This window comes from Brachypodium distachyon, chromosome 5 (genome assembly GCF_000005505.3).
Source record: "Brachypodium distachyon strain Bd21 chromosome 5, Brachypodium_distachyon_v3.0, whole genome shotgun sequence".
NCBI lineage: Eukaryota > Viridiplantae > Streptophyta > Magnoliopsida > Poales > Poaceae > Brachypodium > Brachypodium distachyon.
In genome coordinates, this window is record NC_016135.3 from 23,898,381 (window position 1) to 23,924,542 (window position 26,162).

Genomic DNA, 26,162 nt, shown 5'->3' on the forward strand with positions numbered 1-26,162 from the left:
GGTGTTGTTTGAGACGCTGCTATCTCTCTCGTTTTCTGGAAGGTATTGAATTTCGAGAAAGTTTACGTGGCAACCAAATTAACCAATACCAGCTCAGTGATATTCATTTGTATGCTTAGAATAGATCTTCTGTGACGTGCTAAATTTTACTGTCAAAATGAGGAAATAATATTAAACGACCGACATGGCATTTTCCAAAAGAAGACAACCTGAGCACAGAGCACTACCCTAAAGAGGCAACGGCGGGTGGAAGGAAATGCGAAAAACTGGAACAGGTAAAACATGAAACAGAGCTTTTCCCGCAATGGACCTCATGTAATGGCTTTTCCTAGTTACAATAAGGTTGGTATACATCGCAGAATCTGCGGCTAAAAAATCTGAGAAACTAGGAAAAAAAAGTATCAGGTGGACCTATAAAATGTTATGTTCAGGAGTGACGAGACCAGAACCACCCTATGATGTAACCATCTCCCTATTTCTATACCCTGAAGTTGTCAATAAATCTGATGTTCTTCGCCAATGTACAGAGGGGTTTCTATAGCAGAATATTTCCTATCTATTCCTATAACGTGTGTGATTCGAGAATAAGTTCATGAGGTTGTTTATTGATTCAGGATAGAACTTCCTCGCAAACAGGTAGCATGGTCTCTTCATTCCATTCCATAAGCAAGGGTTTTCCGTAACCACTTTCTGTAAGAACGCACAAAAAGAAGAAGTATTAGTTCCTTTTCTCCATCATCGTGAATAAGTCAGGTAAATGCACATGGGAAACCATTAAGCCCGCTATCATTTTTTGTCATGCAAGGAGTAAAGTACAGTGTTTGTGGTGATCTATCTGTCTAAAAGAGAGAGACATCACATAAGTTTACTGTGTAAGAAAAAACAGGGGTACATCCTTTCTTGAAATTTTATTTAGCATTGTCCACTTAAAAGAATAAAGCGTACGACTATGGATTATTCACTGAAAAATACCAACAGACATGTATGGTAAATACTCATACACAAACAGGGAGGAGGGGAGGAAGTGAGAGGAGATGGAGGGAGGGGGAAGGAAGCAAGGTACCTTGCTATCACTGGTGACATGGTAGCTCATGTCAACGGACTGCAACAAGATCAAAGTATTGTAGTTAGAAGCTTGCTATACATGAATTACAAGAATAAACATGAAGCAATTCAAATACATCACGCAAGACACAAACATACTGTTATATTCTTCAGGAGCTCATAACTGACATCCTTTGCCCGATAAGCTTTTGGATGCCACTTCCCTTCAGACCAGTCAACATGAGTCACAGACCAATTGGCAATTCCATTTGGATCCATCATCTGGTTTATACAAATAATACGAGTTCACCTCATCATAAGTTCTGCCATGGTAAATGTCAAACATATAGAAGTTTGTTGTGTACTGACATGGAATAGGGTTGGTATATAGTGTTCATCAGCATAACAGTTGCGACCATCTTCCATCCCTGGCTGCAAAGGGACCAAACATGTGTCATAAATACATCCATGTTCGTTACTGTAAACTAAAGGAAATAAGGTGCACTAAATGTCTAAACCCTTTTATGGTAATTTAGTAAATTACTCCCTCCGATCCTAAACAATTTGAACTAAAATCACGACAATAGTTTAGGATCGGAGGGAGTAGCTCTTAAATACCCCAAAACAATAAATACAGCACAAAACAATGAAAAGCAACTGTAGGACCTATACAACCACAATAGTTTTATAATACAAAATTTGCCATCTCTGAGTGAATGAGACGCACAAGACACAACATGTTTCCTGAGACCACATCATGGAAAATGGACAGTTCAACAGTACATTATCTTTACTCTTATAAAAGAGCCAATTGGTGGCGGCGGTCCGTCACCTCCTTTTATTGTGAAGAATATCTTTACTCTTATAAAAGAGCCAATTGGTAACGGCGGTCCGTCACCTCCTTTTGTTGTGAAGAAATAACCTCACCATTTTTTATTGTAAAAAAAACAACTGCCCCTCTCTTTCTAATGCAAACAATTAAACCTATTTGTTCCGTTATCAGTGTTTGCGGACCCGATCATATTTTGGTCGAATGGGGAAGAAAAGAAAAAACTAAACCTCTTGCAAAAGATTGACATGTGGATAATGTTTGTCACCAAAATTGGAATAAGATGGGCAGTGCCACTAACATGTAATAGTGATTTTAATCTAATTTAGCGAGTAGTCTAATTTTTTCATCCATAGCAACGCATGGGTATTTAGCTAGTTCTTATAAAAGAGTCAATTGGTGGCGGTGGTCCGTCACCTCCTTTTATTGTGAAGAAATAACCTCATCATAGTTTTCTATTATCAAAAAAACAATTGCCCCTCTCATTCTAATGCAAACAATTAAACCTATTTGTTCCGTTATTAGTGATTGCGGAACCGATCATATTTTGGTCGAATGGGAAAAAAAGAAAAAACTAAACCCCTTGCAAAAGATTGACATGTGGATAATGTTTGTCACCAAAATTGGAATAAGATGGGCAGTGCCGCTAACATGTAATAGTGATTTTAATCTAATTTAGCGAGTAGTCTATTTTTTTCATCCATAGCAACGCATGGGTATTTAGCTAGTATCATCCAATGGCAAATATCAAACAAGCAAGGAATGTGATATTGTGGCACATGATCTTGCTAAATTTAAGAAAAACGTGACGAGATAGGTCTAGCATCATATTCCAGGTCCTATATGCTGAGTTTATGTGACAATAGGGAAGAGGTATATCTAATAACTGAACTCTCTAATGAAAAGACTAAAAGAAGGTGGCAACTTACCTTACAGTAAAGCTTGAACTTGGTATAGTAAAGACTGTCCGCAATTGTCAGCAATGCATGTTGCCGCTTGACAGAGAACCACTGAAATATGTAGAAGTTTTGTTGAAATGCATTCTTCCGTATGAAAACAAATATCAATAAAATGGGAGTAAAAGAAGACAATGATCCAACATAATCACTTATTCAAAGTTCTAACACCTAAAGACTTGACTATTTAGTGCAAAATTCAAAAGGTATGGGTAGTATCGTTATATGTTGGCAGTGATTATAGATCAAAGGCTTAAAGTTCAGACATAGACCATGTCATCTGGATGCATTTACTGCATAAAATAGTTCGCGGAAGTAAGCGCAGCATTGGGAAGATTTTAGACTCTGTTAGTAAAAGAAAGGATACTAGACATCAGAAGGAATTTCTTTTGGCCTGTAAACTTAATAATAGATAGGTGTGGTAAGCTTACCTGTGAACCCTTCCTGAAGTCAGCCTCTGTAACCTCAGGTAACATATTTTTTGAATATCTAAAATTTCCATGAGGCCCAGGATCATAGAAGCTGACCAACAAAATAAAAAAGAATGTAAGCAGGAAATAGAAACTCAAAAGATTACTAGTCACTGACAACATATGTAATGGTAAAATAAGAAATCGGCTGAAAGCTCAACTATAAGATCCAACATTAAAGTCAGTTAAAGAACTAGGTAGTGAAAGTATTAACTAGAGTGCTGAGACAAGTCGCCAAAAGGAGTTTTAAGAGAAAGAAGTTCGACTTACGAGTCAATAAAACTGAGATTTGATCCCATCAGGTAGTTATAAATGTAATCAAAATTGTGCAAAGGCACACAACTGTAATGGGTAACAACACACAAGAGCTGAGAACAGATAGAATTTGTCATGAAACAAATGGAAAGGAAGAAAAGAAGGATATGTGGACCTGTCAGAAAGCAACACAAAATGCTGGTTGTCAATGTCTCCTAGTGCATTTGCCAACAATCGCCTCTCAGCGTCGACCATAGAAATGGTACCCCATACTACCTGCAATGAAAATAAAGCCAGCTATCATCCAAGGCGGTCTTTATCTTCTGATCACTGTTCTAAGATCTGTTTTTTTATGGCAAATACTAAAGTTTGATTAATGAAACATAGAAGAGAGCATAAATGCAATGCTGAAATTAATATGCATTTCTGTATTGCCAACCACTAAATGATATGAATAGCACGTGTCTCAATATAACAGCACTGAAGCTGTGCATTATTTAGAATGTCATTACCTTTTCACTGTGTACATCTCGACCAATAAATAAAGGACTGACATGTTCTGGCTTCTCCCTCGAGGCATGAACATATATGGTGTATTTCCCCTCATGACCCTGCAGAAACAGCAGAAGAAGAGATGGGAAAACAACTTCGGAAAAGAAATTGTATTGACACGGAAATTATGAGATCACTTCACGACTGACAGGCCTGCATGATGCCCTATCTCAACAAATGGTCAGAAATTAACTCGTAACAAAAATGCAGCCGTGCCAAAGTTCCAATAGAGAATATAAAATGTACTCAGTTATGGTAAGGAGTAATAGCAATCAATTCACGTTATATTAGCTGTGGAGAAAAGGTATAATGGAGCAACAGATCTGCAACAAGACCAAGCAGTCCACTTCTAGATCTTGCTTATAAGCTAGCTGCAAATACACTCAAATTATTTACATCCCTGTTCCTTGCTGTAGAAATTATAAGTTTCTATATCTTGGATTAGTTTAACTATCGCTAGCTTGGATGTGATGTACCTGGTGCAGCAGCCAATAACAAATCCAATCATATGCCAACAAAATTTCACATTAAAAAATAGTACCTCGAAGAATTTCTCCCATAGTTTTTCAAACGGCAATGTGCCGGGAGTCAAGAACATGAAAGCGATTTTCGGCTTGGACCTCCTGGACATGAGAGGAGGTGCCGTCAGGATCTGCCTGAACACAACACGCGAGGCCCTCTCCTCGTCGGTCAGTTCCCTGTCAGGTTCCGCAGGCAGCCAAACTCTCATCGGAGATGTGTAATGCTGCGGCGGGTGGAGATAAGCATAGCCCAGTGCGATGAAGATGAAACCTGCAACAGCTAGTACCCACACGCGCGGTATTGGAGGAGAAGTTCTCGGGCGAGTCGGCGGAACAGCCTTCATCGGCGGCGGCGGCCCAGTAGGGCAAGGCGGCCGCCCTACCTTGATTTTTGCCTCAGTTACAAATTGGGAAATCCGTTCGTGGGGTGATGCGAGGAGAAACGGTCGGGAACGAGAGAATCGAAGGGGAGATCAAACTGCGGTGGAGGAGCTCGCGCGAGGAGGAAGACGAGCTAGGGGCTGGGGTGCTCGGCAACGGGATGGGGAGGGAGGGGTGGCGGCGCTGGCGGGAGGAGGAAGACGAGCCACGGAGCGACGGGGCAGAGAATCCTACAAGACCTTTTTACCAGGTCTGGTCTGGTGACAATACTAATCCCAAAGCATCATAATTACTCCCTTGGTTCCTTAGAGCATCTCGAAGGAAACCCATTATCTTCGCCATTTGTCCGGCACTGTCCATACGAGAGGGTCCAAGAAAAAGTAACAACCTAATGAAAGCCCTCAATTGTTCAAATTCTGGCCACCTTCCCCGTTTCTTTCTCAAATTTGAGAAAAGAATAGAAACTCCTCATTTCTTGTCGGCCCCACCTGTCATCCAGATTTTTTCTTTTCTTTTTTCTTTCCTCTCTCTCTGGCTCAACCCGTGCCGTCGCCTCCTCTCCTGCTTCTCCGCGCCCCCGCCTCCTCTCCTCTTGTCACCGGATCTGCCGCCGCCGCCTCCTCATCTCCCCCCGTCGCTGGATCAGCCACCCCCTCCTCATCCCCTCCCATCACTGCTGACCCTCCTCCTCCACCTTCCTTTCCCCTGTGCCCCGCCGCCACGCTCGCTGGTCGAGCTCCCCGTCGTCCGCTTCCCTTCCTCAGTGGCCCGCCACCGCGCTCGCCGGCTGCCTCAACCCTCTGCCACAGGGGATGTGGGAACGCATGGGAGGGAGCGGATGCAGTCCCTGATTTGCTGCTAGTGTGGAAGGGGCCGAGCTCCGCCAACCATGGTTCCAGATCAGAGCCGGATGCCCTCAGTCGCTTGCTATTCTTCAAGAGGCAATCCTCCCGGTGCGATGTTGTATCATGTGAGTCCGTTGTGTTTTGCACACACACATTGCCTTGGCTTGATCCATTATACAAGGCAGCTCTTATACAGTGATGAACATGAACTGATGTTTGAACTACTGCTCAGAATTTTTCTGTGAATGTTGTAGTGCTGCTTTGCTCACTTCTTTGGTTTGTTGCCATGCGATGTATGTTCATGTATTTATCTCAATCCTTTTAATCGGAAATACATGTTGGCATGCATTCCAGAACAATGCCAAGCTGTACTCTTGTGGCTTTCGAAATGAATTCCAAGCAAGAAAAACTGTATAGTGGCTTAAAATCTTGACAATTTCAGATTGAAAGCGGTTGCTGGAGATGCAGATATATGGTGCATATATAGGCTACGGAATCATATGCCATTATGGTGTTCAAATCATGTTCGTAGTTGCAAACTAGAATCAAAATGCAAAAAGAGTAAAAATAGACAATTGGGGAGGACAAATGGGGGTTCCCTTTGGACAACTTGGTATTTTACTCCTCCTCATTTGTCCAAAGACCCCTCAAATGGACAAATGGAGAAGACAAATGGGAGTTATTCCTTGGAGATGCCCTTAAATTAAGGCATGTTCCGTATATTGTTTCCTTTGACAAGTGACTTATAAATCAGGTCATTCGGCAAAATTGATATCATTGTATTTGTATTCACAAGTACTCCTACTTGTTTATAGTTATGATTTGGATATCACATAAGTCATACGTCGATGAGTAATCCTTGGTCAAAAGCTCGGTAAAAGAAAACATATCTATACATATCTAAAAAATACGGATTGTTCCCTTCACCGTCGTCTGTCAAACTTGCCCAAAAAAAATGTGGGCCCCCCAAGATTGCATATATATTAAGCATACTAAGCCGGCTGGCCCGTTACCTGCACCGAATTGGACTGGAACTCTGCGAGGGAATCCATCGCCAGCGGGATCGTTACGAGAGTCGGGCAACAACTCCGAATCTGACGAGAAAAAGATTGCTCCACCGGAACACTAGGGGAGTCGGAAGATGAGACCTGATCGGGCACCCATCGGGCAAGGAATCGAAGCCACAGCCGTCCCCTTTGTGTCATAGGCGCGGCCACACGGCCGGTCCCCTCTTCCGTTTCCTAGCCACGACCGTCTCCTCGTAGGGCTAAATTACACGAGGAGATGGCGAATTGTTCGAAGAAGCCGATGAGACAGACTGCGAGAGATAATGGTGGCGGCGCCTAGGGCATAGTAGAGAGAACGAGAGATGATGGCCGAGTGTAGAATGGGAGATGGGAGAAGGCGCCTCGATGCCTTTCTTCTGTGAGCTAGACTGAGCGAGAGATGGCCAAACATGCCAAGTTTTGCACTTGGTCTTTATTTATTTTTTTACAGCAGGTTTCATCCATTAATTCTTATTGCATCAAGAAGTCCACATATTATATAATAAAAATAATATTTATTTTATTAAAATATTAACCGGGCGACCCATCAGGTATCCATGGGTATAAACCTATACCCATACCCAACCCTACCCATGACTAATCGCGCGAGCCATCGGATATACCCATGGGCGTAAACGTCGACCCATATCCTACCCGCTTGGGTCGGATATCCGCGGGCAAGTTGCCACATTTAATACTTGCCGGCCATATAAGACGGACTCCAGCCGCCACACCGAGACGGGACTACAAGCAGTCACATAGCCGAGAGGCCAACGACGTCAAGTCGTCTGAACTGACCACAAGCCAGATCCTCCGAACAACTCAAACAAATAATTGGAAAAAAATTACGTGCACTGCCAGTTTATTAATTAGGCTTGATTTAATCTACTATTGATAAGCTCTTTCAGAAAACAAGGAAAATCAGAAGAGGCATACTCGACACAATAATCAAATGTCTATACTCATAAACGAACATCGAGCTACCAAAACATAAATTTGTTGCCGCTTCTAACTCTTTCTTTTAACGGCTGAAGTGAGATAGTGGAGAGAACTAAAAAAAAATTAAGTGATTCCGTCTCAAAACTTCTTTGACCAGGTGATGTTATATAATTTTCTTGAAGGAAGTGTATTGTTCTATTTTGAGAGACTAGAGTATAGAGACACAATTTTCGGAAGAAACCTTTTTTAAAGGGATATTTGGAGATCGTTAAAGAAGAGAAAAGAGAGGTTTTGATGCATGTTTTGAATGTATCATTTTATTTTGTTGCGTCGTTGCAACGCACGGGCATTTCAGCTAGTACACTGACCTCGATGTCGCCTAGAGGGGGGGGGTGAATAGGCATTTTAAAACTTCTACGGATTTGGTTCTATATATCCTAAATGCGGAATTAAACTAGTCGGGTATTTTCAAGAACAAATCATAAATATGCTGGGCTCAACTATAGTGCACCAACAAGTTAAGCAATAACAAGATGAGCGATTAATAAATAAGCTAGCACAAGATATATAAGATAGCACAAAGCACATATAAGATAATATATGACTTCAAGCACGATGGCTATCACAAATTAAAGCACAAGTAAATGAACTCAGTTTAGGAATACCCAAGGCACGCGGAGACGGTGATTTATCCCGATGTTAATCACCTTTGGAGAGGTGCGGGCACCATTCTTGATCATATTTGATTCACACATTGAACTCCATCTATATTCCTTCAAATCCAAAGGGCTTCATATATTTCCTCTGGGACAATCCTTCAACAAATAACTCAATGCAAACACTTTGTCCATATATATTGCCATTGGTTACCAAAACCAGATGTCCAATTGTCAAATCCCAATGTATATCTTTCTAACTGTAGGACATTTATAATTGAATTCACCAAGTGGTCTTCAATCATTTCCTATGGAACATACCTTCAAATATATCTTAAATAAAAACATTAGTCCATAGGGATTGTCATTAATTACCAAAACCACATATGGGACAACATGCACTTTCATACACCCTAAGAGCATCTTCAGCGGTAGCTCCTAAAACAAGGCTCCTAAACAACAAATAAGGGCTCTCCTAAAATTTTAGGTGCTCAAAAAATGCAATCATCTTCAGCAATGGCCGCTATTTCACAGTCCCTTTTTCTTCATGACATGTGGGTCCTATTTGTCATTTACTTGCCCTTTTACTTTTCCCTTTCATTTTTCTTTCTTCTTCTCCCCAAAATCCCCACTACAGCGATATGCACGGGTCGGAAGTGAGGCAGGGTGCCGTAGCTCGCAGCGAGGCTGACCGCGGAAGGCGCGGCGGAGCTTGTGGCCAGGCCAAGGCCGCGAAGGGGAGGGGCGCAGGCAGCCAGGGGGTGCTGGGAGAGGCACGGCGGTAGGGAGGTGAGCAGATTGAAGCGGCGGCGAAACTGGAATCCACAATCCAGTGGTGCACGAGGGGGAAGACAAGCAGAGGAGGCTGGGGCGCTGGCGTAGCCAGATGGGCAGAAGGAGAATGGAATCAGGGTAAGCTTTAGAAAGAATCCCTGGAAATCAGGTTTTCTTCCTAAACATGCAAAACGGGGTGATTATCTGGTATGTGGCCGAAATATGGCACATGGACACAGGACCATGCCACGAGCTTGTTAATGACATGTCCAGCTTTCGATCCCGGTGATTGGATGGACGGATGGACGTGTGCTTTCAGTCTTTCACTGAAGCGCTGACCCTGTACTCCATTGCAACATTCGGCCGCTTATCGTGTCGTCATCGAACGCAACACCCGATTCGGAAATCATGGATGTATTTATCACTTAAGTAGTTCAAGAGGTTAAGTCAAATACCACGAGCATGATCATAAGTTTACTATTTGGACAGTTACAACCGGTTGTCATTTCACGGCAAAAAAAAATCGGATGTCATTGGCGGCTAACTCGAGGCTACCGAGAGATTACAGAGCAAACAAGTTAATGATGTCAGATCTTATTAAGAACTCAAGGTAAAGGTCACGCTTAAACTTTCTTTTATTCAAAAAAAAAATACTCCCTCGGTCCCAAATAAGTGACGTGGATTTGTATAAGAATCTATACATATCCACATTACTTATTTCAGGACGGAAGGGGTACAAAATTATAAGAGTATATTTCAAAGAACGGCAGTTTTTAGGGCAGTCGTATCGCTGTACCACACTTATCGCAAAACCATTCGCAGAACCACACATTTTGATGTAGTTTGTTTCAAGTAGCCCAAAATCAGATGGTTTGGCGGTTTCACGTGATTCCTTACAGCTAGGGCTCACTTGTCGGATGCCACGTAATTTCTTACAAGTGGGAAAAACCGCGACAACGGGAAGGAGAAGGGGGGCCAGGAGGGTTTAATCGCGGCTTAACGGGTCTGGTCGGGTCGATGCTGACATGCATCTGACATGTGGGACCCATCTATAAGGAAACATGGGAAACCGCCAAACTACCCGGTTTCGGGCTAATTGAGACAAACTGACTCAAAATGTGTGGTTTTGCGAACGGTTTTGCGATAAGTGTGGTTTAGTGATACAACTGCCCCAAAACTATGGTTCTGTGAAATTTACTCAAATTATAAACAAGCTTAAATTATGGGACTATGCACCAAAACTTAACCGAGTTCAAAACATGGGCTGGGCTAACCCACCTACAATTCGTGATGCTAGTCAGTAAGCCCTTGGTGAGTCAACCAAAGATTTTCTCAACGTGGTCAAAAAAAGTTTGATATGCATGAATATCTCACATGTTTTTTTTTCTAAGAACTGCGGTCGATTGCCATTCGATTAGGAAGAAGAGTTGATAATTACAAGGCCGCGAAAACCAGAAACAAAATCCAAGGGGCAACAAGTGTTGACCCGCGCATGATATCTCACATGTCGAAGTTGATATGCATGTTTTTCGTTTTGGACAAAATTTTGGTACCACCGAAATTTCGAAAACCATTTCAAATTTTGGTGTTTGAAATTCCACCAAACTCTTACAAACTTTTTTTTATCGAAATTATAGCGTGTCATAAATTTGTCTAGCACGAGTTAATTACTCTATTTTTCTAATAACATACTCCTGCTTGATTTTAGGATACAACGAGTATATATAAGCAATTCTACGCTGTGCTCAAACCACATAGCCAAACCGAAATTTTTGACTGAGATGCTATTACGTCGAAGATTTAAATCTCTGGTCTGATCTTTATTGCTTGGATTAATCGTCACTCATAGGTAGTTTCATATGTGTCTGGTGTTTTTTTCTCTTTTTCAAAGGTCACTTGCCAGGAATTGATGATGTACCACTGTTTACGGTTAACAAAGATTTACACATACGGTGCATATCACGTAATAAATCGTCGTTTTGTCCTTTTCCAGTCCCATCGCGGAACGTACAAGGCCTCCGTTCCAAATAGGCAACCTAGAATTACGCGGTTTACAGGTCGCCCCGTGTGGAAACTAGCCATAGATACCGGAGGATCGGGCAGCCGTCGCCATCGACTTGATCACCCCCCGGCCATTCCCAGCCCGACAACTTCGCCCACCACAGCACACGATGACCATCAACGCACGCACGCACGCCCGACGACTCGCGGTGTCAACGGAAGAAAGAAAAGGAAAAGTCCAGGCGCACCACACCGGCCGGCCGGTTATTACCTCGCGGAGAAAACACGCGCGCGTGCCGTGAGCTGGCGACGTGCATGCACGCGCGCGACGGACGTCCGGTGAAAAAAGAAATTAAGAAGGCCTGCGTCGCACGGCAAAGCCGGCGCCAAGAGATCGAGTAGGCCATTAGTTAGGCAAACGTGACATAACGTATACAAAACGTCGCACTCGTAGCTAGACAATAATACCGTACGCGTATTATACGTGTATGCACAGCCTGACGGTGTTTACACTGTTGCCGCCGTACGTAAGTAGCGTCGACGAGGTTCGTCCCTGATCGTGGTCAAGGATTCTACACGGAAGAAAGCTTTCCACCGTTCAGCCTCATCTCGGGAAATCCAGCTCGTGGGTCGCGACTCGTCTCCGGTTCTCCCTCCCCTACTTGCCCACTCTGCGGGCGGGCTTGCGTCTAGAAAACCTGCCTCCTCTGCCTCTGTTACCCCTCGCCTGAATCTTCTTCCTGCAGACAAATTCACAAGATGCACATGTTTAACGGTACGTTTAAGCGGGGAAACACCATTGCGTGGAATGCCGAATGCGCCATGCCAATGGAATGGATTACTGACCAGATCGTGGCCGAGAAGATCTTGTACACGAAGTAGACCGGTAGCGCGAACAAGGCAGCTGAAGCCTGCGGAAGAACACGCAGCGAACCCGTGAGTTCATCAGTAAGCGTGGTCAATTGAGTTGTGGTGCCAAAGATTTTGCTCTCAGTTTTTTACCGTCCACCACGCGAGCCGATGAGCTGAAAGTGGGTTCAGCTTCAGCAGCTCGTTGTCCAGCAGGAAGCGCCTGATTCCTTCCTGAACCTGCATGGCATCACTCATTTTTTCCACGAGCCCAGAGAGAAGTACACCCATCAGTTCATCCCTCAGAGGTGTCCGAGAACAGAAAAGTTGGCCTCTCAGTGAAAATGCTGAGATGATTGATTCTCGTCTTTAGTTTGAGCATAAAACGTATAGCAGTGCAGAAACATACATTCTGTGTTGCCTGCAAATGTGGCTCCACTAATCTTTGAGCATGTGTCAATGTCCTAACTACCTGCCCATTTGACATAGGTATAAGCTGACAGTTGCACTTTTAAATACTAGTACTAGTAGTAGCAGGTAGGGAGAGCACAAAATCCGTACGAAACAAACCTTCTGCATCAAAGCATCGACCGCAGGTTTCCCATGGAGGCGCCATTTGACAGATGCTAATTCCTGCAATTGATAAATTATACCGAAGTTTAAGTCGAACATGCTGAGAAATTTGCCAAATACGGCAGTGAGTCCATGCATACATACCTGACAATGTTCAGAACGCGAAGCGAACCAGTATGGAAGCCACATGCCACGATCCTGAAAAAGAAAAAAACATATTGATTAGCATCTCGCAGATCATTAGAAGCCGAGGCTTGCGCCTGCAACCAAAAGCACACAACACAAACCGGAGTTGTGGTGAAAACTGCTTGGTTTCCGTACCATCGCTAACTCTTCAGCCTTCAATTTTGCTTCTGTTTGCCCTTCCGAAAGCTGTCCCTGGGCAAATCACACGAATCACAGAATTGCCACATTGTATTGGGAGGGTTCTTTCCAGTTATCTTTCTTCTGCGGTACTATGTACACACCTCTGCATTCTGAAGATGATGTTCCAGCTCCTCGATTTTCTTCCTCTGCTCGATATTGATCTTCTCAACCTGAAGAACATGTGAATTACGTGACAGATCCTGCGACCAACCCAATGCCACAACATATCCCAGAGCAGGCACTGGGAATTCAGAACGTGGACGTGCGTACTTACATGCTCCAACTTCTGACCAAGTTCAAGCAGGCTTTTCTCTGCTTCGCTAGCCCGGGCTTCCAACGACTCCCCCTTCTTAACTTGGTCTTCCAAATCATTGCCCAGCCTCTCTATCTGTTCCATCGTTATGTTTTCGTATCCTTTGTCAGTATGTTTTGTTGCCATCTTTGGAGTTTGGACAATTACAGTTGCAGCATAACTATGCTCCTACAGTTACCTGTTCCTCGAGCATCGCGCTGTTCGTGCTCGCCTTCATCACCGACTCATCGTCGGCCACATTCGTCACCTGATCCGATCAACAGCGTAGACAGAAAATGTTACAGCACTGAGTGGTAAAAACGATCGACCTGAACGTCTCAAGACGAGAAGAAGAAGAGAAACTCGTCTGTTTCTCACCTGCAAGACCTCTAGCCCGCCGACCAGCGCCGCGATCTGGGCCGTCTTCTCCCTGACGAGGCTCTCCAGCTGCGACGTCTCCTCCTTCCTGCCGCTCACCTCATCCTCCAGCGACGCGACCTTGGACCTGAGCCTCCGGATTTCCTGCTCTTGCTCTTGCTCGTGCGAGGACAACGACGAGACAGAGGCCGCGACGACTGTGCACTGGGTGAGAAGAAAGCTCGAGCAGAGGAGGACCGCGAAGGCGATCGGAAGAGCCCCGTGGGAGGCCATGGTGCGCTCAGACCAGCCGATCCTCTCCTGGCTTCTCGTCTAATACCTAGCTGGGCGTCGGCGTTGCTCCTCGATCTCGATCTCACGGTTCTGTACTAATTCTATCAGGCTCGTTCAATCACCGGTGGAAGTGTGGAAATGTTCTTTCAAGCCACGCGGCGTCGGAGTGTTCCGGCTTTTGCGTGCGGGTGCTCCCGTTGCCGCCTATTTGGAGCTCACGTGGAAAAGTTCATTCAGAATTCAGATTCAGATACTGTTCGTCTGGGACCGGGATTCATTTTTGCGGGCAGGGAAGGAGGAGGGAGCGGTCGGAGCCCGGAAGGGCAGAAGCCTGAATTGGTAAACTTCCGAGGGGCAAGAGTTGGATATAGGTGCCGTCTTTTGCGTACACGCGGCGAAGCAGCCGAGCACACGTGGTCTTCGCAGCGCGGAGATCCGGCGACACGTCGGGGCTGGGCTGCCGACCGAAGAGCTTCTTCATCATGTACGAGGTTCGGCGGCGCCTATCTGCGCTGGCCAATGCTCGCTGCGCTTGTCAGAGGGCAGGAGGAGAGTTCTAGAATGCCACGTCTTTTTTCCCCCTTATTTTAGCGCAAATCCAGAAAAAAGCTTACTCCACGTACGCGCACATCACGTTCAGCTAGGCTGGACATTTTACCAGATACTCGAAGGATAGATCGACTCGTTTGTTACTCGGCTCTTTCGACTAAAGAACCGAGTAGAGCTTTTTTGAAACTCGTTAACACTAAAGAGCTTAACGAGCCGAGCTAACGAGACTCGCGAGCATGCTCGTTAGCTCGCTATCTGTCGTCTAGCGGTCGAACCAAACACAGTAAACTCACGACTTGTTAGACCCAGCACACCCTCCTGAACAGCCCAACTGTCTGAATGCGGCCCAAGCCCAAGACTCGTTAGGTCAGTCAGGTCTCCAGTCTCCTTGTCTCGTACTCTCATCAAACTAATATTAGTCCTATTAGTGCTTCTGTATTGTACTGTATGAGGACACCGAAGCTGTGTAATGGATGCTAGTCTTATGAGTATTTGTGTTGTAGCCCGTAATGGTTATTAGTCTTATTTGTTATGGACTTATTATATAATGATGTACACATGCTTTGCTTGTCATTTTTTCTGTATAGACGCTGCCTATTTTTTTCACCGCTAACGAGCTTAACGAGTGGCCGACGAGCAGTAAACGAACCGAGCCGAACAGGTTTTGATGTTCGTTAAGGTTAACAAGCATAACAAGCCGAACTCTTAACGAGCCGAGTTCTTAACGAACGAGCTCTCAACGAGTCGAGCATGCTCGTTAGCCAGGCCTACATTCAGTTACTCCACCCCCGTAATGACAGGCATACATCTATTTTTAGAATTATTTTTAATCATCGATTACATCTACTTCCTCCGTCCCGAATTAACTGACGCGAATTTGTATAAGATTCATACAAATCCACGTCAGCTAATTCAGGACGGAGGAAGTATAATATATGGACCGTAATACATGAAATCATAAAGCCTATAATTCTCGCTGCTAAAAAGGAACACACAGAGTTTGTAGACATAGTTGTTTTTATTTGAAGAAAAATTGAAGATAACGCGTTATAGAAAAGCGAAGCATATCCAAATTAAAGCCAACATAGTCAAAAGGTTCCATAGTTACAGAGTAATTAAAACCACCGTCCCTTCTCTTTGAAGATATACACATAGATTGTAGATTTTTTCTACCGAAAAACGAAGACGATCGTTAAAGCAAGAAATATCATGTCCTTTTGAACTCTCAGCCTTCTTTTATCATCATTAGTCAATGGCACATCACCGATGCCGCTTCATGGTCAGAGCTAGACTAAGGTTGTTGTTTGCACACGGAAAGTCATCAAGACTAAAGTCTACGAAGCCCTATGTGTCAAGGAAAATGTCATTGCCGGGGAAACACATAATCCTTAATCCATGTTCGAGGTCGTCACTCCAAGGGATATCACCCACCGGCGACAACTCTTTCCTACTTGCATAAAATCTCTAAGATTCACGTTGATGTCAGAGTAACTCCCGCAGAGGCGAGGTTGAATCTCGAGAAATAAAAACCCAAAATATTGCACCCTTGCTATCACTTCGCCAATGCAACCGCGGAAAACCTAACTTCACCGTCTCAAAAGGGGATGGTAGACCTCGATACCATTACTCCCTCCGTTTTTCTATATAAGGCGTAAAAACTCCAGTGCTAATATTAAAGCAAACCCCACGATGCACAGGTCGGCCGGCGCACTTCTGTTTTCCCGCATGGCAACTGCCGCTTGTTGCTCCAGCGCTACAAAATCGCACCAATTAATGCCCAACAGATGAGAATCCAGAGCGTGCAAGCCACTAGGAAACTAAGTGCCTAATTTTCCGTTAGCATCCAGCACACGTGGACGGACGGAAAGCTACGCGCCCTATATTTCGGAAATTGGCTAAAAAAATTACACGCCTTATATAAAAAAACGGAGGGAGTATTATTCATGACTTGAAGAAGCACGACTTGCCGCCAGTCTCTCGTCACCGTGTAAACTCTTTCACTTGAGGTTATATATTCAGGTGGAAAATATTTTCCTCGTGTGATTGCCTAAAAATTATATACGGAGTAGGTTAGAACAAAGATTTCAAAACACAAAGAATTGGAGCAACAGTGCACGAGAAATTGGAAGAGGTGTCTCTACTCTCTAGTCTCAACGGAACGGAGCTATTTCGGGAATATAATATCCTCCGAGGGGTCTTAAACAAAACGGGCAGAACCCAAAAGGCCCAGCCCCGGGCTACTGTACCTCTCGCGTCCTCGCGGCGCCGCGCGCCTACGCCACCGAAATCCCCGCCCGCCCCCTCCTCCCACCAGCTTCCCGGCCGTCGCGCGTGCGGACGAACCTGGCGCACGCGGTACGGGTGCGCTGCCGGATAGGTTTGGAGGTTTCCACGGCTTTCCAGTCGGTGCGCATTGGGATTCGCGTGGTTTCCGCGGCCGGCGCGAGACCGGAGCCTGCGGAGGATATGCCGCGCCGCCGCTCAAGCGGAGCGAGTGGATGGCAAGCGGAGGTGGACTAGAAGATTCTCCAGGTGTGTTCCCTAACGGCCTCGCTACCTCCTCCCTCGTATGAGTACGCGCGCGACCACGACGTACGCGCGTGCGTGTAAGTCGCGGTCATTGGCCTTGATCGGAGCAGCGCTCACGCGGCAGCGATCGGTGAAGCTTTTTCGCGGATGGTTTTGTTGGATCCGTGCGGGTTAACGGGCAATAACCGTCAGGATTTTATTTCCATGGCGCGTCTACATCCGGTGAGGTCGCACGGACGAGCACATTGCGCGCACGACATCGAACAGGGCGCGTGCGCGCCTGGCGAGCGCCCGTCGATCCGAGCGATTCACGAGCATTTTCATGCCGATGTGATACATTGATCTTGCGAGGATGACAGATGGACACGCACACACGAGCGCTCGTGGCGAATTGAATTGGATTTTCATTTCGGGGTGTTTGGAACTCATTGTTTTGTTTTTTTAGGCCTAACTGATTCTCGGTTGGATATTTATACACTGGTTCGTGCCAGGCATATCCTCCGGCTCTCGAACACTGATGGAAATTGGGCTCCAGTCGTCAGTTTGAGGCTTTGAGCTCCAAACATGAATTTAACTAGTATAGCTCGTATGAATTTTCTTCCAATTTTTTTGTGACAAAGTTTCTTGCAATTACTTCATTGTTGTGTACGGTATGTTAACTTGTGTATACTTGAGAATCACAATTGTCCTTGGGCTTTGTTTCCTATTGGGTTTTCTGTTTTGAGTCTTAGAAGAGGTTGTAAGCTTCACATTAAAAATCACAGTGAAACAAATAGCAAAGCTGAGAGCTTAAGTTTCACATTAAAAATCATAGTGAAACAAATAGCAATAAATGTATAGTGTTCATAGAGGAATTAGGTCAGCTGGGGACTGGGGTGATGTTTCATATTTGAAGAGCAATCCTGGTAGTCTTAACAACACAGTCTCTCCAGTTAGTCACCATTCATTACTGCAAATTCATTCAGTGCTATTGATAAATTTGAATACTGCTATTTGAGCAATTCCCAGCACACAGTCTTGTGTCCACTTTTATTTGGCTGGTACATGTTTTTTCTTTTTTGAGAAAACACAATTGCTCTGCACCTCGTTGTACTGATAGAAGGAAAGTACCTACACGCCTAAGATGCAACTCTGGTTAGTACATTACAAATTTGGAACAAAAGGCCCATAAAATAGTCACATCTAACAGAGTTTGTTGACATACCATATTGAACCTTTTTTATTGTCTCTGTCGTTTCTCAAGATTTTCTTTCAGCTCTTTTGCTATCAGATGTTTGTTCTGTGGATATCTTTGATTTTCTTCTGTAAGTGCTATATTCTTTGGAATGTGAACTGGATGTGTTCACAATAGAACATGGTTAATGCACTTGTCTTGCAGTTTAATTTGCATGTGCCATTTAAACAATATTTGCTTAGACTGTACACTCGTCGTGTTACAGACTACTTCTTTTCTGTTTTATTCTATATGATTGATTGGTTAACTTCTTTTAGACATTATAACAACTATCTATGCACATAACTACTATGCTGGTATGGGAACAGCGTTCCAAGGTAGATGTTTCCTTCTTTGTGCTTTCCACATTACAATCATTATCTTACTTATTTTCTGCCAGCATAACAGTGCCCTGTACCTCTTAGATTGTTGTAAGCCACCAACCATCAATTTTCCTGCAACAGACTTGCAAGGAATAGAACAACCTGAAGTGGAGAATGAGATACACCAGGATTAATTCTGAGCATGTAATGATGAATTTCTGCTGGATGGAATCTCATATGGTCAACTTTGCCGTTAGGCTTCAGGCTTTACTAGAAAGGTTTTCCACTGTTTAAAGACATCTGCATATTGTTGGTTAAATTCATATCTTGTGCCCGGTGGTCCATATGCTGACTTCTGTTTTCCAATATAAACCTCTGGAACTCACTATCATTTCTGCTAGGCAGGATTTAGTGCAGTAAATACTGTACAAATATGAAATATATAAACATAGTAGTGGTGATTTGCACGAGCAGTCAGCAGCAACTGCAGTTAGCCATATGAGTGTGTGTTCACAAACAGAATTCTGTTTATTGTAGAAATAATCTTATGACACATTTGTCTTCAGCCTCCACTGCAAGTATTTCTTTTCATTCTATATCAGACATCATCAGATGTGATTTGGAGTAGTTGGTAGTATTGCCTCAAGTCGATTACAATATGCACTGATCTTACATAATCGTCTGATGTGTCAATTGTATATGTATCATGCTGTGAGTGGTTATATATCCCAATATTCAATGTCGGCAAATATAGCAGACGGGGAGTATAAATGCATGTATGCGCTAGCTGTCAGAGGAAATGGAGATGCAGGCTATAATATTATACAGATGCATGTCATTAGTCCACAATTACATGTCATGTGTGAAAACTGAAAGTATCATCTAAGCACACATTAGAGAGGGAACAGAAAGAGATAGATCTGACCACAAAATCACTTGATTCTCCTTCGTAGTTATATCACTTTATGAATGAGCGTCAGCAAAAGAACCGTTTTATCCTGAGCCATCCTTTTGTTATTCGGGAAAAAAGAGGTACATGTGCATTTAGTCAAAAGTATCTTCTATTATGTTACAGTAACTAAGAAATAATATAAGTTGAGCTGAACTTTTGTTTGCTCTACTTAGTAGAGTAGGACGAATTTCTTCCAGTGTGGCTTTTCCCTTCTGCTGGGTTACTTACTGGTTCACAGCTGGTAATGTGTGAGATATTCTTATCTTCTTGGTAAGATGATGAAATTAACTTGATATTTACATTATCTATTCATTTATTAGACATGAAACTTGTTTGCAATCATGCTTCTTTGCCAGCCTTTTGGATCTGATACTGATATCCTGACTATTATTACTGAGTTGGCATTAATGCACCCACCTTGTTTAGAATGTGTTATTTTAATCGGTGTGAACTGAATAATACTAATACTTCGCAAAACACTACATGTGCTTTAGGGTAACATAAATCAAGCCTTTACATACTGTGTGATTTATAGTTTCATTCTGGTCTATTTTTATATATTATTATGCAAACAAGCCCTTGGCGTAATGGTTAAGGGAACAGCTCTAGTAGCACTCGGGTTCTGAGTTCAACACCCTGTGGGAGCGAATTTCAGGCCGGGGTTAAAAAATCCCCTCGTCTGTCCCATGCCTTAAGCATAGACCTAAGGCCCGCCCGGTCTCACATGGGCTTCGGTGCCACTGTGTATGGGTGGGGCAGGGGTTTGGGAGTTTCTCGACCTGCATGAGAAGGTCTTCTTCTTAATGCAAATGCCTGGGGGTGGCTTACCTTGCAGGTCGAGTTTTTTTTTATATTTATTACTATTTGAATATAAGGGGTTTCCTTACCTGGCTTCATTAAGGACAAAAAATTCATTCTCATATTATATTCTGTCTTTATATACGTGCTCTCCGTGATGGGTAGTGTAGTGCCATACAAAGAACCACCATGCCCATATCAGAGTGATGCACGGCTGTGCGCCATCATACAAGTTATAATTAAAAACATCCATAATAATTGTGCATATAAATTCACAGATCCGCGATATAGTCAGTCACAGAAATGCATGTGCACATATTATCTCATGATCAATGGTCAAAATGCTTTACTATTTTATCTGAGCATTGGTCAACAGCAGGCAGTATTCCTTGCATACATGCATGAATTGTTGCAAGTATGACAGTTGATAGTTATCTAAGATGCAGTTAGTGTTACCTCTATAGAAGAAGATGCACCTGGCAAATTCAAGTTTCTCCAGGCCATGCAAGAGCAGTACACCAGAGGTAGAGAGTAAGGTGTAGCCAAGGACAGACTTGCCGGGAAACTGGCCATTATGTCTAGATTACCACCTTGTTCTGTGCTTCTGGCAAGTATCCTTGGCTGCATACCACTCTCTTCCTCTTTGTGCAATGGCCCTTGTGGCAGTGAACCTTCATACTCTGCCTTCTCATCTCTAAGCTATTTAGCTATGGATGTGCGTCTGGCATACATGGAGACTAAGGGCATGTACAATGGTTGATAAGACTGTCTTATCTTAAACGTTCCACGTCAATTAGAAAAGACAACAAAACATGTTGTACAATGGGTTATCTCAGTGTTATATCTTGGAATTAATGCTTAGATGAATAAAATTAACCAAATACTCCCTCCGTCCCATAGTCATAGATACATCCATATCTGGATAAATTGGAGTCACTTAATATGAGACGGAGGGAGTAAATGCTAAGAAAAGGTGAAATCTAGTACAATGGTGAATTTGCCTTATCCCTTATCATTCTTGTGAAGAGATCATCTCTTAATTAAGAGAAGGCTTGTGCCTTTTTTTCATTTCTCTCTCTTCCACGTCAGATTTTATCCTGTGCGGCATCGCTAAGAAAAGGCTGACGTCACCCCATTGTACAAGCCCTAAGGTATTTATAGCACTTGCAAGTTGATCTGGGATGATACTGATTTCAAAATATTTTGAAAAGTAATTGGCATAACCTTTTGCCTTAGAGTAAAGATGATGACCTATGACCTATTGATATATAGGGGATTTCTAGACTTCCAATTGGGCCAAAAGGCTGGTCGCTAGCATCTATGGAATTGTTTTGTTAGGCAGGTTATGTGAAGTGTCTACGTTGGATGAGCTTAGTCTACAGAGGATTCCAGAGCTCTTGGTTAGAGTGTAGTATCATGGAGTAAAAATTACTGCTGCTATACAGTTAGGTAGTTTATTATTTTCATCCTGTGTCTAGTATGGCTTATCATGTTGTAATTATACATTATTGCATGATATCAGATCCATCTTCTAGTCAATCAAGGCATCTCATGTGGCTCTGGTACTCGCGCAGGACATACTTGCATGATCATCTATTATAGGAATGCTGGTTTTTGTGTTTTTTGCTTCACCTCATCATTTGATGGCTCTGGTCCTTGCTTAGGTTGAACCTTCTGCTTCTCTCATACGCACGCACTGCATCCTGAGTCTTTAATTTTCTAGGATCATGAATTGGTGGCAATCTCTAAAGGTTAAAAAAATTTAAATCACATCATCTGTGACGTACTGGTGACTTACTATCTCCGTTTCGGTATAAAGGGCCTACGCGTATCCCTAGGACGATGATTTAACTAATGTAACATGAGTTTTATATCACAAAATTATATCATTATAAACTTCTGTTCTATTTTCTAATGTACAACTTTTGGCAATATACAATTTATATTATATTGGTCGAATTAGCGATCTAGGGATACGTGTAGGCCCTTTATACTGAAACGGAGGGAGTATGTCATAAGGAAATCATGAATAGATCGAGTTGGAAACTGGAGGTAATTGCTCAATCTCTGAGCCGAGGCCTGAATGTTTACCTAAATTTAAGTTTGAGATTGCTTCATTGACCCTATTTGGGAATGTCTGGCTTGGCCGGCCGCAAATGTGCGATGTACTGTGGAGGCTCACTGTTACGAAAAGTGCAGGACATGCTGTTCTGCATTATTCAAATTTAATATTACGCACCCTAATGCATGGGCGCTGAAACTGCATTTCTTGGATGTGTAATAAGTTTGACATGCACTAAGGGTTTTTGGGTGTACTACCGTGCTACAGCCCTAATTAGCACCTCTAATGTTCATGAAGAATTGTAAAACATGCATTCGCCTTGCACAAAGTTTCAAAATCCAACTTTGACCCACACATCAAGAAACAAAAAAGACAAATCTTGCAGTGAATAGTACCTCAGAAGGTACTATTCAGAGTAAATTTGAATTCACTACTATTCACAGCAAGTTTTCTCTGTATTAATTTGTTTCTCAATTTGTGCACTAGATTTGTATTTGAAAATTTGTGCCATGGCAGATACATGTAATGCCAATGTTGTAAAAAGTTTCAGAAATTTTAATGACAACTGGATATGTTAATTGTGTCTTTAGCACAGTAGTATACCTCATGTGCATAGTGCACACAATGCACCCTCGTTTACTTGTATAAGGATATTTCTTTTTTGCTCCTACTCTACCAGTTTATATATGGTAGGGCTAGATCTATAAGTAATTAATGTTTTGCCATACAAGATGTTTTCATCAAAATGAATATAGTATAATCTTGGTTAGTCTTATTTCAACATAATCTGAAGCTGGACTTACTGTATATGTTCTCTTGATATTCTGTGCACTGTTCAGATATAGACTAGCTACTCCTGGCATTCTTAGTGCAAAGTTTCTTTGTGGTTACTAATATTGGACTTCTCTTCAAATAGTACTCCCTCCGTCCCATGTTAAGTGACTTTTTATTACATGTATCCACACGTTTTTAGGCATAGATACATCCATATTTGCGAAAACTTGAGTCACTTAATATCGGACGGAGGGAGTATATGCTATATTGACTTGGTGACTTGGTCAGTGTTTGGGTCAACACCTGCAAATTATTAACTCCCCTTATGTTTTTATCTTTCAGGGAAACTGTTATCAATCTCCATTTGCTAGTCATCGTTACTAATGCTGGTTCATCGGGAAAGAACCTAATCTGAATCTGTAACATGTCTTTTTCTGACCCATCCCTATTTAATTTTCTGATGTCAACAGGGATCTTTTTTTATTGTTAGTTCACAATGATACTTTCATTTGGACATCTTATTATGCCATTGCCACATGATTTATTAGCACACTATTCAACTTAACATCATGTTCTGGTTTATTAGCACACTATTAAACCAGAACATCATGTAGGGTTTTGGATTTGTGTTGTCTATACCATTCTTTTTTGAACGTATTGTTTATATCATTCTTAGCATGAAGCCTATACACGGAGTCTGATTAAATCATGTTCTGTTTTTTTTAATCCAAAATATCATGTTTCGTCATCTATCAACCAGTAACTTAGAAGGATGCCTTGCGTGCTTTTCATTGTCATGTTTGACCCAGTTGGCAGTTAGTGCATGCAGACAAGTTCACCACAGCATTATCATAACTTTCTGTTGCAATAGAAGCTAACGAAAAGCTAGAAGTTAAATATAGAGCCTTGCTCCCCATAGTTCTCTTAAAAGAAGTTAGCACATCGGCCATTACAATTTATTAATGCTGATAGTTTGCCAATGAGAACTTACATGAAGCAGTTCATTTCAATATTTGTCCAATTAATAACGACATAAAGATCTCGTTAACATCGTCACTTTTAGGCTTTTAGCCAATAAATTAAGTGAAGTGCCCTACTCAGAGGTCATGAACCGGAGAACTAACACTGATCACGTGAGGAATGGGGTTATCTTCTTTCTTTCATATGTCTTTTTTTACCTAAAAAGGAATGCGGCGCTTTCTTGACATGGCTACACCACTGATGTACCTTCCTAGTTCTGTCGTACATGTTTCAGATTTTCTTTTGCTAACACAATCTTTGTGGTACCATATTGCAAGGACAATTTCTTTTGCTAACTGAGAGCCTTGAGGAATCTTTTGTCGTGCTGTGCTTGCTGTGCATCCTTTGATTTTGATTTCCATCATGGGCCAACTCAAGAAAGCTGGTCTATATCTTCAAAAATCATGGATTAGCATAAAATAATAGCAAAGAACAGTGAGGCTTTCTGATATATGCACATATGGAATTGTACAGATCTAATGTCAAGTGGAGATTCAGCTCGTATGCAAGCCTTCTATACTTATGCTTTCATATTCATGCATTTCCATTGCAGATGAAAAGTAATTTTTAAACTTTAATATACACGTAGAGGGCGGCGAGATGTAATGTCATCTAAGTAGAGCTTGAGCCAGCTTGAGATGCAGACCATTTAGAGCTGGAGAAATGTGATGCCAAGTAGAGGTTAAGCTAGCTAGCGATACGTACCTTTTACATTTCCGTAATGGAAGCTGACATAGATGCAGATATTAGAGATCTTTGACAATACTTGAGGGCCAAACACCAGAAGAAGAGAACTAGGTGTAGCCAAGGACAACCTGCCGGCTAACTCAAGGCTCAACAAAGCTGCAATTCCCCCAACACCAGGAGCCGGCAAGTCATCCTTGGCTGCATCCCCTTCTCTGCCTCTTAGCGTATGGCAACCCAGCAGAAGCCTCCCCAGTATATGTTCTACCACTACAGTCTAAAGGTACGTACTTCTTACCCTCCTTTCTCTCCTTGCTTCCCCTACCATGACTGCTTTGCTATCTTGTGGTGTGGTCTGCAAGTGTGCATTGCTACGGGGTGGGGTGGTCTGCATTTATAGGCACGAGCAAGTTGGATTTGGAATAATATGGAGATCACTGCCCTATGAATTCTTTATTACAGACATCTCATCACAAAGTTTGCCATTTTGGGGTTGAGACATGATGACTCACCTATTGGTTGTCCTGGCCTGATGTCCATTTTTAAATTGATGTACTGGTCCATGACCATGAGGATTCGGCATCCTCTGGATTGGTTGGTTGAGACTTGGGATTGAGCATTTGTTCTGTGCTGCATGTGGACATGCGATACACAGCTCTTCATCTAGCCAAAATTTATAATTCTTGAGGGCTATTTGTCAAGTGTTCTGTGTAGTCCATTCCCAAACTTCTTAGAAATTAGAAGTGCAAAAGCTTGGTAAGTAGCTTGTATTGGACTATTAGAGATCCATGCACAAATCAATGCATTGATCTTCAGTTTGATTCTAGGAAGGACCAAGCTAGCTGTTTCCAATAAAGGTGGGTTAAACCTAATTTTGCAGACATGCATGTGCCTCCGAGGACTGAAATAGATAGGAGCATTTATTTCATCCTTCATACGGAGTAGGAATCTGATAATTACACCAGACAGATATGTTTCTCGCTGTATGGCATGCTATTAATCACATCATATTTCTACGAAATTTTGCACTTAATTTCTGTTTAGAACCATCCAAGTGGTAGTTCTTAGTGTACAAGTGCCAACAGTTCATGGACAAAGTAATGTCTGAATGGTACAAATAAATTTTGTGCTTAAATCATTGATATAGTTAGTAGATATTTTGAAAAAGATACTCCATTCAAAGGAGGCAATTCAGGATAACTTGCTTCTTTTCTCACAAAATTCTAGTTTTGCTATAGAGGACCATCAGATGAATAAT

General features: G+C 42.7%; 2 protein-coding genes, 2 long non-coding RNA genes and 1 other non-coding gene across 6 annotated transcripts; 2 read left to right on the forward strand and 3 right to left on the reverse strand.

The window, feature by feature from the left end:
- Positions 1-274: 274 nt before the first annotated feature.
- LOC100845873 lies at positions 275-5,284 on the reverse strand. Its single transcript, XM_003581575.4, has 10 exons — positions 4,648-5,284; positions 4,067-4,165; positions 3,730-3,830; positions 3,570-3,641; positions 3,261-3,351; positions 2,803-2,883; positions 1,414-1,476; positions 1,204-1,326; positions 1,064-1,102; positions 275-690 (listed from the first exon to the last, which is right to left on the reverse strand). The coding sequence occupies exons 1-10, from the start codon at positions 4,969-4,971 to the stop codon at positions 553-555; spliced, it is 1,131 nt and encodes a 376-aa protein (XP_003581623.2). The 5' UTR covers positions 4,972-5,284; the 3' UTR covers positions 275-552.
- Positions 5,285-11,621: 6,337 nt separating this feature from the next.
- LOC100846177 lies at positions 11,622-14,311 on the reverse strand. 2 transcript variants are annotated; one of them, XM_010242078.3, is made up of 11 exons: positions 13,728-14,311; positions 13,549-13,617; positions 13,332-13,445; positions 13,159-13,227; positions 13,013-13,063; positions 12,836-12,889; positions 12,689-12,751; positions 12,528-12,590; positions 12,272-12,358; positions 12,116-12,180; positions 11,622-12,009 (listed from the first exon to the last, which is right to left on the reverse strand). In XM_010242078.3, exons 1-11 carry the CDS (start codon positions 13,998-14,000, stop codon positions 11,928-11,930), a joined length of 990 nt encoding a protein of 329 aa, XP_010240380.1. In that variant the 5' UTR covers positions 14,001-14,311; the 3' UTR covers positions 11,622-11,927. The 2 variants fall into 2 exon arrangements, with proteins under 2 accessions (XP_010240380.1, XP_003581624.1); XM_003581576.4 differs by having other exon boundaries at positions 13,013-13,069; positions 13,728-14,309.
- A 2,460-nt stretch (positions 14,312-16,771) lies between these two features.
- LOC112269490 lies at positions 16,772-23,744 on the forward strand. Its single transcript, XR_002961334.1, has 2 exons — positions 16,772-17,081; positions 23,543-23,744. It is a non-coding gene; the product is annotated as an uncharacterized LOC112269490 (long non-coding RNA).
- On the forward strand, positions 17,731-19,179 carry LOC112269491. Its single transcript, XR_002961335.1, has 2 exons — positions 17,731-18,629; positions 18,717-19,179. It is a non-coding gene; the product is annotated as an uncharacterized LOC112269491 (long non-coding RNA).
- Positions 23,745-24,989: 1,245 nt separating the features above from the next.
- MIR169C (microRNA MIR169c) lies at positions 24,990-25,140 on the reverse strand. Its single transcript, NR_126901.1, has one exon. It is a non-coding gene; the product is annotated as a microRNA MIR169c (primary transcript).
- Between the last annotated feature and the right edge of the window lie 1,022 nt (positions 25,141-26,162).